The following is a 13,529-nucleotide window of genomic DNA, read 5'->3' as shown; positions in this document are numbered from 1 at the left end:
TAGGATTTCCAAGTAGGCTTTCAAATCAGTTGTAAGATTTCAAGGCAGGGTTCAAGTATGTTATAGTATGGTAAAGTATGGCTTGAAGACAAATTATTGAGCATAAATTAAATTTAATTTAATTAAATGAGCATTTTAAGCCTGGTTTAGGGTTGTAAACAAATATTATGGTTTTAAATGTATTTTGTTTTTAAGGCATGGAGGTTTTTTTTAAATGGGCTTTCTTGCCTGAGTTAAGGGTTTCAAAGTTGAGTTTGGATGAGTATTTTCAGGGGGAACGAAGAACTGTCGATGTATCAAATCATCTGCATTGTTATGTTGCACAGGTGCTCAAGGAGGGATCGCTGTCCGAGGGCGGACGAGGCCTATCGCTTCAACACCGACATTGACCGCTGCGTGAAGGTCATCGCTCACCCAGATAGCATCGCCGTATCAGCCCACAGCGTCCCCGTGAGTCTGATTCGCGTTCTCCCTCCCTTGGGGTTAGGGTTAGGTTAAACCCTAACCCTTATAAAGTTTGGGCAGATTACTAGCATCATATATATTTTATAAACTCAGATAAAGCTAACTAGCAACGCTAACTTTAGCTTTCTGTTTCTCAGCATCCCCCTGACCTGCCAGTTCACACTAAATCTGGTCTGACTAATCGTGTCGCATCTGCCGTTTTCTTAGCTGCTCCTGGAGGTGAACAACGTTCCGGACCTTTCGGTAGGAATCACCTGTTCCTTTGGAAAGCAGGTCGAGGTGGACGGTCACGTCAATGGCAACAGGGTCATGTGTCTGTCCCCGGCTGGGAAGGAGGTCCCGCTGATACCGGAAGGACAAGGTGCGCTTGAATGAAGGATTTGGTATCCAGTAACTAAATTTAGTCTTTCTTTGAGGAGGTTGCCAATGAAGAGTAAATTATTGTCTCAAATGCACAGGAATGGTCTTGGAACTGCAACGTACCCAATTTCCATCCTTCAAATTGTAATGTGACCATAAAAATTGGTCAACAGAGCAATCAGATTCCAATGGTTGGTTGCAAATAATACTTTCTTTTAACTCATTCACTGCCATTGACGGCTATAGACGTCAAAAATTCATTTTAACTATTTCTATTAGTTTAACTTTTTTTTTGCACTTTTGTTAACAAGAGTATGAAAACCTAGAATTGTTTAATTGTACATTTAGAACAGATATAAAATTTGTGATTAATCGTGAGTTAACTATTAAAGTCATGCGATTAATTACGATTACAAATTCTAATCGCCTGACGGCCCTAATTTGTATTAATCTTTTTTTTTTTATTGTTTCTTTAAAAAAAAAAAGAAGAAAAGATTATTAAAAATTAGGGGCGTCAGGCGATTAAAATTTATTGTAATTAATCGCGTGACTTCACTCGTTAACTTACGATTTAAAAAAACAAAAAAATATAAAAAATTTGGCTTCAGTGGCAGTGAATGAGTTAACCGCTTTGGACAGTTGGATAAGGAGGGAAGGGTAGGCTAAGAGCCGTAGAGCCGTATGGTTGGGTACTTGGGTACCAAGCAGGAAGTGTTCACCCCACAGCGCCCAGACTGCAATTGAACGGTGTTTGTGCCAAGTCACCACTGGCTAGTTGAAGCTAATTGCGACATCACAATTCCCCTAAAAAGCTGAACAGCTCACTCACAGACATATTTTCGGAAATAGACGTGTCACACACAAAAAATCGACTCTTGATGGGTATGAAGGCACTCAGGAGACCAAACTAATATGTGCCCTTTAAAAGGTGCAGTAACATCAACACTTCATGGCGTTCGCTTTCATTCTGAGGTGGTGATGTTGCAGCTTTTGAAGAAGCTTAACCAACTACTGACTGTGTGTGTGTGTGTGTCAAGTAATTACAAGTAAAAGCAAACTTTAATGGATTGTAAAAATGCTCACTGCAGTTCTCTCGGGAGCGTGTGCCTGTGTGTGTGTGTTTGTGAGTCTAGAGTCGATAAGCTGAAGTTAAAGTCCTGCTGAATCCACAGTTCCAAGTTGGGACACGATACCCGACCGTGATATTAATACGAGAGACATGAACAAAAGACGGAGCTGATTATTTTTTTTTGTTTAATATGCAAATAGTTTGTCCTCCGAGTGCAGTAATCCTCTCAAGTTTTCACCTTACAGCAATACGAAAAGGCAGACGCCAGGTGGCTCTTTATAGTGGAGAGATTAAAAAAAAGGTACTGAACATTTTTATTTCTCATTCGCCCACCTCCCCTCTTTTTTTCCCCGTTTAGCCTTTTTTTTTTTATCAGGCCTCCTCCTCCTCCTCACCTCTCTTTGACTCTATTTTTCCATATTTTTGGGCTGGATTGACACAGCAGGTCCAAGTGTCCAATTAGGGTTTGGAGCCGATACGTCGTGGTTGAGTTCATTGACGAAACATGAAACAAGCCGCATGCACAAATACCCAAAAATTGCACGTAAATAACAACACAAGCATTTGAAAACAAAACAGCTCATTGCCGCAAGAAATCGTAGTGGAGGAGGAGGGGAGAAGAGGGAAGAAAGAAAGAAAAGAAGGGGGGGGAGGAGCCGACCCTGAGTGGGTCACGAACTGAAGACCTGCTGCTTACAGGGCGAGCACGCTAACCACTACGCCATTCATTCAGTTAGCTTCAACCGTGCAACAAGTGTCAGCCAGAAGCCTTTCTGGGATTTTAAGACAGCCAATTATCATTGCACTTTGGCATTGCAAATGTGAAGGATAATTAATCGCTTTGAATTCATTTGGACAGAATGTGTACTGATAAAGGCTACTTTTGTCACTATTCCATGGAGGTCTCAGAAGAGAAAGTGGGCATGCGTTTAGTCCGCAGAGGCGCCGGCCCCACCACCGCACGTCATGACGTCAAAAAAGTTTCAACAGCTCGTTTTCTCAGGTTGGGAGGGGCTGGTGCTTGGAGAGCAGAATGACCTTGAATTTCTCATAGAGGGGTGAAATGGAGGAAAATACCACTTCGGTGATGTTTTTGGTGAGAAATTAGCATTTTGACAAGGCTAAATGCTACAAAAAGTAGATTTTTCTACGTTGCTGTTCTTTTAAAAATAAATTACAAAAACGTAGCACAAATGTGCATGCGCATGCTGACGACTCATACAATTTCTCCGGCTAACAATCTGCTAACCTTAGCTCACTCCAATATGCAGAGATTTTGTCTCAAGTGAGCTATTTTACTTCAGCATAGTTGAGACTAAAGTACTACTACTATCCTAGTAAAATGCGATTTGGCGCCATCTTGTGGCGTTTTACGAAAGAGAAGAAAAACACAAAGGTGAGTTTTTCAGCGGATAGCATGTGATTGGATTTACAAAAAAAAAAAAAAAGTAAAGATGAGTTTGACGGTCAGTCTGTGCTTTTCCTGCTGCACTCTCATTGGCAGATATCCAAAATGCATCTGAATACTCTGCACATTTTGATTACGAACTGAAGATATCTTTTTTTTTTTTCTGAGAGCTCAGTATTGTTCATTCGGTAATTTTACCGATTTGACATGTCATCATCATTGCTCTCTTTTTTTTTTTTAAATATTTATATTTTTTTTTAACTTAAGATATCCGATTCCATGTCGGTATTCTATTCATGCCACCATGACAAAAAAAAAAAACTGAATTGTTGGACATCTACCTCTCTTCTCTATCAGACTGGGCCGGTGTGGAGTTGAGGCTGAACTCCAAAGAGACGGGTCAAATGGTGGCAAGCACGGAGGTGAAGTTCTACAACTGCAGCACGCATCACATGTGAGTCGGCACACCTCTGCGTTTGCCGCGAGGAGACAACCTCATTTAGGGCACTGATGTACTGATTCTTGCTTAAGATGAGGCGCTTAGATAAACTCTTGAGCTAAATCAATCTGTCAGCTTCCATTTGAGTCAACATGATTAATTTGTCACAGCCTGTTTGTTCGGTATTTTAACCGCCTTACCGTCTAACAGATTTAAATAGAAACAAACCCATGCAGTCATTGATGATGAGCAAATGAGCACAATAGTTTCAGGTCCCTAAATAGAAAAAATCATTAGACTAAATTTTATAATTCTTTGTAACCCAATCCCTAGGCACGATCGTTTGATAATTGTGTTTGTCGTAAGATAAGAGATAGTGTTAGCTGTGCTCGGGTACCTGGAGGGCAGATGAAACAATGCAGTCATAAAAAGAGGCCTTTTCCCGCAAATGTTCTCATTTTGCCATGCTAATAAACAATAAACACGGGGAGTGACTTGGCTCGGAGCCTTTATGCTAACGGGACTGACTGCATTTGGCATTAAAAATGGCACCGAAGAACTTCACTGCTCTGCAAGAGACAAATCTTAGGATATTAATGTTAACCTAGAGTCAGATTGAGAGAGAGCATAAACTGCATTATCACTCTTGGAAGGAGGCCATTTTAGAATAGTAGAAAACATACTTGGCATTGGTTTTGCCCTCCATGTTATCTTAAATGTAGTGAATCGGCAGTAAATGGCTAAAAATGCGGCAGAAATAAGCAAAATGGTTGTAAGTCACCGTTTTTATTGGGCTATTATAAAGTTATTAATAGTCAAGCAGGCGCACGTATTCTTAGAAAATGGCTTTTTGATTTTGCTGGAAGCAGTAGAAAATGGATGGAGGGGTTATGACAATACATAATGTATTACTTTGGGTCTCGGGTAGGAATAATTTTTTTGGATTCTTGGGCAAAAATAAAAATAAAAATCATAGGCCACGCTTTGAAATACTCAGACTATAATTTAACACTGGAAGATGAATCGATAACTTTACAAGACCTTTTGTGACTTTTCCCCCCAAAATTTTATATTTCATTATAATAAAATATTTCATTGGCCTTCCTCTTTTTGGATATGATTTCAATTTCTTTGCTGATTGTCGGCTAGAAATCAGGCAGGCCTCACGGTAAGGTTTGTGCGGTCCATGAAGTCACTCAAGTTAAGGAATATAGTTAAGTGCAGTTGGGTAGTGGTTCGAGCACCTTTGATTGGTGCCGTCTGCCTTTTGTCGTTTACATGACATCATTGTTTTGTAGCATGCAAACTGATAATGGGTTCAAACTTCACACTTCAAAAGGAGCAGAATGTCGGGCTGGAACAGATTAATGGGATTTCCATTCATTTCAGTGGGGAAAGATGATTTAAGGTGTTTTGAGTTACATAACTAATTCAACTGGAGACTCAAGCCACCGGTGTATACCCACTTGGGATTTGAACCAACAGACTAGCGCATACAATTTCCAGAATTTTCCTTGCTTGGTAAATTACCTTGAGCCACAAGCTCATGATATCTGAATTCGTGGCTACGCAATGTTACTCCTGGAGCTTGCGTTTGATTGATGAGAGTGTTCGTCGTGAAATTAGCCTGCAGTGGCAGAGAGCACAGCGCCGATGCTAAAGGGCTCTTTGACTGCGACATAAATACGCAAGTATACCCAATTAAGTCATTAGAGAGAGCAGTGGGGAGCTCATCATACATACACGGCCCTTCGTTAGCGTGACGGTGACCCCTGCGAACTCCCCGTGATGAATATTTCACGTCCGACGCCACTCCTGACCTGCAGCATCCCGTCATTAATAATCCCGCGGCAACCTGCCACTTGCGGCCTATTAATACCTCGTCTCCACACACGGAGAAAAATATTCCCTCTTACTTCCTCCCACACATTTTCTGTCCGTACACAGCGTATTTCAAATTCTTTCATCGCCACACTGGGCCTCTCGGCAGCTAATGATGATACAATAAATAGACGGGGCTACGTTTATTGGCGCTTGTGGTGTGGAGTTGCAGCATTGCAGAGCTGATTGTGGTTTTATGGACACCCCACACACACCCCGGAGTTTTTATTATATTTCAAGGTCGAACTCAGCAAAGTGGGAGTCAAACACCTCTCCTGGAATTGATGTCTCTTAAAAGCAAACCGTATGGGTCTGATTATGACGACGGCAAGTGTTGTCTATGTGGTTTATGGTAACGTGGCGGTTTACAAGCATTGGGAGGCGAGCAATCAAGGTCGGGGTGAAGATAGCCTACTTCTTTGAGGTTAGCACATTTTTGTTGTCATGGTTATGGCTATGCTGCCAAGGCTGGGACGTGAGTAATAACTGCGCTGGGGAAACCCATTACTGTTACGTCCGACCAAGCTGATGCAACAATTTAACATGTTTATTATGCGAGGTTGTTTTTTTTTTTTTTTTTTTAATATGAATACAGTGGTGTCTTGAGATATGGCTTTAATTTGTTACTTGACTATGCTGGTAACTCAAAACACTCTTACCCATTAAAATGAATGCAAAGGCCATTTATCTGTATAAAATTCAATGCACTTTATGTTGCTCATTGTTTATTCTGCGGCAGTAGAAAGCCCAATTTATGCCTTTACACTTAATTTCCTGCCTAGAGGAAGCAGTCTGTCTACATGTGTTGCCCCCTCCTCGTTGGTTATAGGGTTATTCTGCAACACAGCCATACTGTATATGCATTACCCTAAAGATAGCTGACATTGGGCTAAGCTATAAAAAAAATGTATACAGTTAAACAAAGTAAATACTGTATATTAAATATTGTTTTTGTTAATGAATGAAACAGAAAGGTTCTGCAGTGCTATCAAAACACTAACGATATTTGTTTTTTTTCCCTAAGAGGCTTTTTAAATGTTATTGGAAGTTGCCGTTGCACTTTTTTTCGTTGTACTACAAAATATTGACGTATGCGTGACACCGTTTCAAATGAGTTAACTAGTTTGATGAAGGCATCCGCTAGCCAGAAGCTGAGCTGCGCTGTGTTTGTTTACTCGCTAAGAGTGCGAGGCTTTAACACTTCCCGTCTCGGTACACCGCCGTACCGTAGACAATGTTCAATGCTGAACATTGTGAATATAAATACATGTATCGTTACACACGTAATTATGATCTTTTGTTGGTTAATGTTTTGGGGATTTTTGTTTTTTATATGCCCCGAGGTTTTACTTCTTAGAATGACATGGTGGGTTCGATCAAATGTTCTCCCAGGCCGAAGGCTTGCTACCCGTTTTTGACCCCGGTTGCCCCAGTGAAAAAACAACCAAACAAACAGTCTATCAGGAAAAAAAAAATGCAGAATTGCTGCCCAAATGAGTTTGTTCCCCTTACAGGCTTTCACATTGCGGATGGATTTTATCCGATTTCATTGTTTGTTTGCTTCAAAAAACATGTTTCCCCCTGCGAGCGTAATAGCGAATGAAATTTCATTTAGACAAATGAACAAGCAGGAAAGCTCAGTTACAGCACAGCCAAGCCTTTGTTGTCTTGCCGGGAAGAAAACCGTCCTTTTTCTCCCCAATCTAGTCCCTCAGCAGCTGTGTATCACCATCGTCTGTCTGTCTGTCGATCAATCCATCTATTGCTATTAAGTAGCTCTTACACAAATTTGTATTCACGCTTTCTTTCTCTGTCATTTGCACAGCACACACTAATGAATCTACTTTGTCCCGCAGGTGTCTGTCCTGCGTAAACAGCACGTTTCGCTGCCACTGGTGTAAATATCGCAACATGTGCACCCATGACCCCAGCAGCTGTTCCTTTCAGGAGGGGAGAGTCAACGCTTCAGAGGTACCAAACAAACTTGCGTTGTAATTCATTCAAATGTAATAATGCGACAAAGTGAACGTACTGAATCAAATCCACCCGTTTGTATCCATCTCTGGTCGGCAGCCATTTTGACACTTGCTGTTGGGTGAAAATGACATCACAGTTGCTCAGGGTTTAAAGCGACCAATCACAGCACCACCTGTTTTCTGAAGCTGAGCCGTGATTGGTCGTTACCTGTAGCCTGAGCTGGATTGCATATGGGACCCCTAAAGTACAAACATTTTCATCAGAATACACGTGCTTGCAAAAATTGGTGAGCTTTCGGGTATAATGAGATCCAATAAAAGGATCCATTGTAGATTTTTTGGCGGAATACAGTTGTATTGAATCCATATTAGATTGACTGTGGTGATATATCTTATTAAGTGGCTGTATCTCCACTTCCTGATATAACCAAAAACACAGATTCCACAACGCGTACATTTCACAAACACAACTGCTCGCATCTAAGCGTGGCTTTACTAAGCAGTAAAAACTTGCAAGCAGGACGCGTATTATTGGGATTAGAGATGTATTTTCTGCTGTAATCCCCGGGGGACATACTGAAGTGTGCATTAGTACAGATGATGACGGGCAGACGTTGAGATAGATGACAGTGACAGATTGTTAATATCCTGTGGAGAAATGGTTATGTAAACACTCCAGAAATGATGCAGGCAGAACCAACAATTTACCGACGACATGGAGAGAAATGCACCAAGTCAAACAGCTCATTCCAATCTGTGTGAATAGTAAACCAATTTCAGGGGTTAAAAAAAGGCAATTTCCATCACAGGATTTTGCTTGGTTGGCCTGTTTAAAGAAGATATGTGGCCCCAAAAAAAGCAATGCTAGATACTTACATTTACCTCAAAATTTGGTTGATTCGATATTTCTACGGGATCCATTTTGACAGGGATGTGATTTGACTAAAGTGAAATTATCTGAAAATTTAGCCGGGGGTCTGGGGGCCGCTGGCACCCAGCTAGGTCCAGGGCAGTGCCCTGGTGGGGGGACACGGGGGGCTTCGCCCCCCGGAGCTCATGGGTTTTCCGTGTTTTTAAGTACTTTCAATGCACTCACATGACAAAGAAATAGACAAAACAACAGCATAAATTTTCAATGTATATTGAACTATCCCATATAAAATGGCAGTTTTAGTCAACTCAAAATCAGTCACATTCAAAAACATTGGACTGTCTTTGCTTTTAAAAACTATCACTGAGAATATCATCATATCTAACTAATGTGATTACTAAGTTAACACATAAATAATGTTGAAGAGTTCAAATTTCATGAACAAATAATTGTATCATGACCAAATAAAAAGTAACTCATATTAGAGCATACCACAAATGTCTTTGTTATAGCAGAAGATGTTATCTGTCGGAGTCATGTGCATACACGATGAACTACTAAAAAAAATATATATATATTTTTTTTTTTTTTTTGGGGGGGGGGGGGGGAGATAAAAAAAAGCGGAATTCCGCGAATTAGCGGAAAAATCACATCCCTGATTTTGATTTTTCTCCTCTCTTTATTATTCAGGACTGCCCCCAGCTCCTCCATTCCGGGCAAATCCTCATCCCGGCCGGCGAGGTACGACCAATCACACTGAGGGCCCGCAATCTCCCGCAGCCGCAGTCGGGCCAGCGAGGCTACGAGTGTGTGGTGAACGTGCAGGGCGTCGGCCACCGCGTCACGGCGCTGCGTTTCAACAGCACCAGCGTGCAGTGCCAGAACAGCTCGGTATGGTTTTTTTTATGGGTGAAGTTTTACTATTACCTCATTCACTCCTAACCATTTTCACTGAAGCAACCCCCTTCGCTCCCGGCTGTTTTATTGGATTTTGACTGATTTTGCAAGGCCCACAGAATATTGTGTTCTATTGCTATAAAAACATGGAACCTATCAAAAGAAAGATTAGAGTCTAAAATATTTCTATCTATTTCTGTTTTGCAGCAATTAGTATTAGAATATAGCTAAGTTTCATCATTATTCACAAATCTGTTTAAAACACTGGGGAAAAGATCTTTTTTTGATCTCTTATACTCTGCTGCCACCTGCTGGCCGTTTTTGTAATAACTACCATTGGTTTAAGATTTCTCTTCAGTTCAAGGCTGCATCAAAGCCTTCTGTATGCTCTAGCATAAAAAAAAGATATTTAAAAAAAATGTATAAATACGTTTTTGGGGCCATGGGAATATTTAAAATAGAACGTCTTTATATGTTTTTGGGAGCAAATGAGTTAAGAGAGGTGAATTTATTATGATGATTATTATTTTTTTACATTTTTTTTCCCCCGCCTTTTTACACCTGGTATAGATGCTTCAATGGTTTGCCATTCCTAATTTTTAACGTTTCCACTCTTTTCTTCACTTTCTTTCTTATCCATCAAAAGGACTGCAGATTAGCTACAAAGCTATAATCTACTCTTGACTTTTATGTTTTCTGTACATAGCCCCAGACAAATAAACAAATACACAAAACCATAAAAAAAAAAAAAAAAGAACTACTGAAAAGGACACAGGAAGCACAGCACGTGATAAAATTTATTCTAGTCTGGTAGTTTTGGTTTGAAGAGAGGAAGGGCAGTAAAGGAAGAGGAGACGGAAAATGCTAGAGGGTGAAGAGTGGGAAATGGAAAGCAAATAAATATGTTGCTTTTTCCGTGTCCATTGGTTGTGACCTTGTCTTGTAAACTGAGGGTGTCAGAAGCACCAAACCAGAGCGATAGGCGACAGATGAATACGAGATGTCTCCTCTTTGTTGCGCGATTACAATGCGAGGCGTGTCGTCTGTGACAATGCATGAAAAGGGCATCGTCCTCTGACGCGGATGATGACAGATGGTTAAAAAGCCTCTCGTCTCGCCGCTGCCCTTTCATCCTCTCTTCCCGTCCTCTCTCCACTCACAACCCTCTACTGTTTTCCAGTACATGTACGAGGGCGTGAAGATCAGCGACCTGGCGGTGGAGCTCGCCATTGTGTGGAACGGCAATTTCATCATCGACAATCCTGAGAAGATTAAAGGTGCATTTCTCCATCCGTCTCTGCCTAGCATAGCCTAGAGGGCGAGGGACTCAATCCACAATGGTGGGGATGGATGGGTCACTAAGGGCGCCTCAAGGCCCCCCCAAAGTGCTCGCAGGGAAAGTTCGCAATACCAATAAGCGCTTATCGAGTAGCAGACAGTCATTAGTGTGTCACCAGGGGTGAAAGATGGAGCTGCACATTTGTTTGCCTGGGCTATCATGGCTGCCTCGCCATTATCGTAATCAAGGACAGACGCGGTCATGAATTTCAACTGGCATTAACTCGTATTGGCAACAGGTTTTCAGGGATGTGATTTGACCAAAGTGAAATTATCTGAAAATTTAGCCGGGGGTCTGGGGGCCGCTGGCACCCAGCTAGGTCCAGGGCAGTGCCCTGGTGGGGGGACAAGGCGGAGCTCATGGGTTTTCCGTGTTTTTAAGTACTTTCAATGCACTCACATGACAAAGAAATAGACAAAACAACAGCATAATTTTTCAATGTATATTGAACTATTCCATATAAAATGGCAGTTTTAGTCAACTCAAAATCAGTCACATTCAAAAACATTGGACTGCCTTTGCTTTTAAAAACTATCACTGAGAATATCATCATATCTAACTAATGTGATTACTAAGTTAACACATAAATAATGTTGAAGAGTTCAAATTTCATGAACAAATAATTGTATCATGACCAAATGAAAAGTAACTCATATTAATTAGAGCATACCACAAATGTCTTTGTTATAGCAGAAGATGTTATCTGTCGGAGTCATGTGCATACACAATGAACTACTAAAAAAATAAATAAAATAAAATAAAATAAAATCGAATAAAAAAATCGGAATTTTTTTTTTTGGGGGGGAGATAAAAAAAAGCGGAATTCCGCGAATTAGCGGAAAAATCACATCCCTGGGTTTTACAAGTATGTCCGGTAAAAATCTTGAGTGACCAATCTACAGATGATTTTTAACAAATTCCAACAGAAACAAAGGTGATCAACAGGTTTGAAGCAAATGTAATGTAAGTAAATGCTGAACAATTATGCTGTGTTTTGTATACCAACATTTTTTAAAATACTAAATGATGCAAATTTAGTGAGCAAATACTGAACCCAAATGTATAGATTGTAACTAACCAACCAATAAAACCAAACTAACCAAACAAATAATGCCATGCCAATGACCATGCCAACCAAATAACTGTCCCAATAACTAAAAAGCCAATAAACCAAATTAAACCTACAGTATATGTTAACTAGGCAATAGTAATTGACAAACCAACTAACCCAACCAAACTAACCAAGCAAATAACTGTCCAAATAACTAACAAGCCGGCAAACCTAATTAAATCAATGTATCTGTAAACTATGGAATATTAACCGACAACCCAACTAACCAATCAAACCCAACTAACCAAACAAATCATACCAACCAAGTAAGTGTGCAAATAAATAAATGTCCAAATAACTAACAAACCAACGTACCAAATTATACCCATTAATCTGTTAACAAACCAACTAATCAACCAACCAACCAACTAACTAACCAACCCGTCCAATGAACCAAATTGAAGCAATTTCTCAATGAACAAGGGTATACCAACCAACCAACCAACCAGACCATGCCAACTAAATAGCCTGTCCAAATAACTAACAAGCCAATGAACCAAATTAAATAATTGTATCTATGAACAAGGGCATACGAACTAAACGAACCAAAGCAAACTGACCAACCGATTAACAGCTGTTAACAGAGGATGTCGTTAACGAATGTTATCTCCTCACGTTTTGCCATTTTATTTCATTTGAGACAATTTAATTGAAAATTTAAAGCAAATAATTGGACAATGAGACATAATCAGTAGTCACACATAGTCACACTGGATTCCGACAGTTTCCGTGCGAACAGCCACCGTGGAACCGTTAGCAATTAGAAATGTCTTGCGTGGTCAGTCAATTTTTGTTGTTGTATTGCAGTATATTTTATGACCCTCCTTTTTTGGCAAATCCCTTTTTTAAAAAGTGAGAATATGTGGATGTGCGTCCCCCCCCCCCCCCCACAGTGCACCTGTACAAGTGCAGCGCCCAGCGAGACAGCTGCGGCACGTGCCTGCGGGCAGAGAAGAAGTTCCAGTGCGGCTGGTGCAGCAGCGAGGGCAGGTGCACCATGAAGCGCCACTGCCCGCCCGTCTCGCCGTACGCCAGCCGCTGGCTCGACCTCTCCGCCGCCAATGTCAAGTGCACCAACCCGCGCATCACCGAGGTCTGTTTGTCTATTTGGGCCCTTGGCTGGCGGGGTCGTGTGTTTGGGGCTGGATCAAATGCTTGGTTATTATTTCCGAGTAAAACGTTTTTGTATGCTAGATAGTAATCGTCACTTATCACTGTGCTACAATAAATACACTACACTGTGTACATGGTCTCGCTATATCGCGGATTGTTGGCACCATTCGCATGTGGGTCTGGAATGTAACTCGGGGGATCCCTGATTGAGTATTAATAGGGAACAAGTGTCAGGCAGTATGAAGGCCCTCTAGGAATCACTGTTTATCATTATCCTTCTGCCAAATTAATTCAATTAAATATTTTAGATATGAACTCAGTATGGTGGCAATGAACTCGGCTCACTTCACAACAAGCAGCAGTTTGGCAGATAGTGAACAATTCTTTGAAAAAGAGGCTTCAAGCTGTTTGATGCTACTCACGCAGCCTTACTGTCAAACATTCAAATACACATTGTGAGCTCTACTATATTCGTAGAAAGGCGCAAAAAATGGCGCATTGTCATTTGGGTGCAAGTCTGGTTGAATGAACCTCTCGCAATTTGGTGAACAAAAAATATATTACAGTTTAGGTGGTGTAAAGCGATTTTGGTGGATTTGA

The 13,529-nt window shown here is 40.9% G+C and overlaps 2 protein-coding genes across 2 annotated transcripts in view; one reads left to right on the top strand and one right to left on the bottom strand.

Annotated features, from left to right (window-relative positions):
* LOC144056210 (olfactory receptor class A-like protein 1) overlaps nt 1–13,529 on the bottom strand; it is a 159,504-nt gene that overhangs the window by 81,317 nt on the left and 64,658 nt on the right. The gene's annotated exons all lie outside the window — the stretch shown is intronic.
* Nucleotides 1–13,529, top strand: part of LOC144056209 (plexin-A2-like) — a 104,858-nt gene that overhangs the window by 54,279 nt on the left and 37,050 nt on the right. The window contains exons 6-12 of the mRNA XM_077572762.1: nt 327–450; nt 673–826; nt 3,660–3,756; nt 7,479–7,593; nt 9,160–9,360; nt 10,547–10,643; nt 12,710–12,909. Of these exons, the coding sequence (XP_077428888.1) occupies nt 327–450; nt 673–826; nt 3,660–3,756; nt 7,479–7,593; nt 9,160–9,360; nt 10,547–10,643; nt 12,710–12,909 (988 nt within the window). The remainder of the gene's footprint in view (nt 1–326; nt 451–672; nt 827–3,659; nt 3,757–7,478; nt 7,594–9,159; nt 9,361–10,546; nt 10,644–12,709; nt 12,910–13,529) is intronic.

This window comes from Vanacampus margaritifer, chromosome 8 (genome assembly GCF_051991255.1).
Source record: "Vanacampus margaritifer isolate UIUO_Vmar chromosome 8, RoL_Vmar_1.0, whole genome shotgun sequence".
Lineage (NCBI taxonomy): Eukaryota > Metazoa > Chordata > Actinopteri > Syngnathiformes > Syngnathidae > Vanacampus > Vanacampus margaritifer.
Note: the sequence above shows the minus strand (reverse complement) of the source record. Positions and strands in the feature narration are given on the sequence as shown.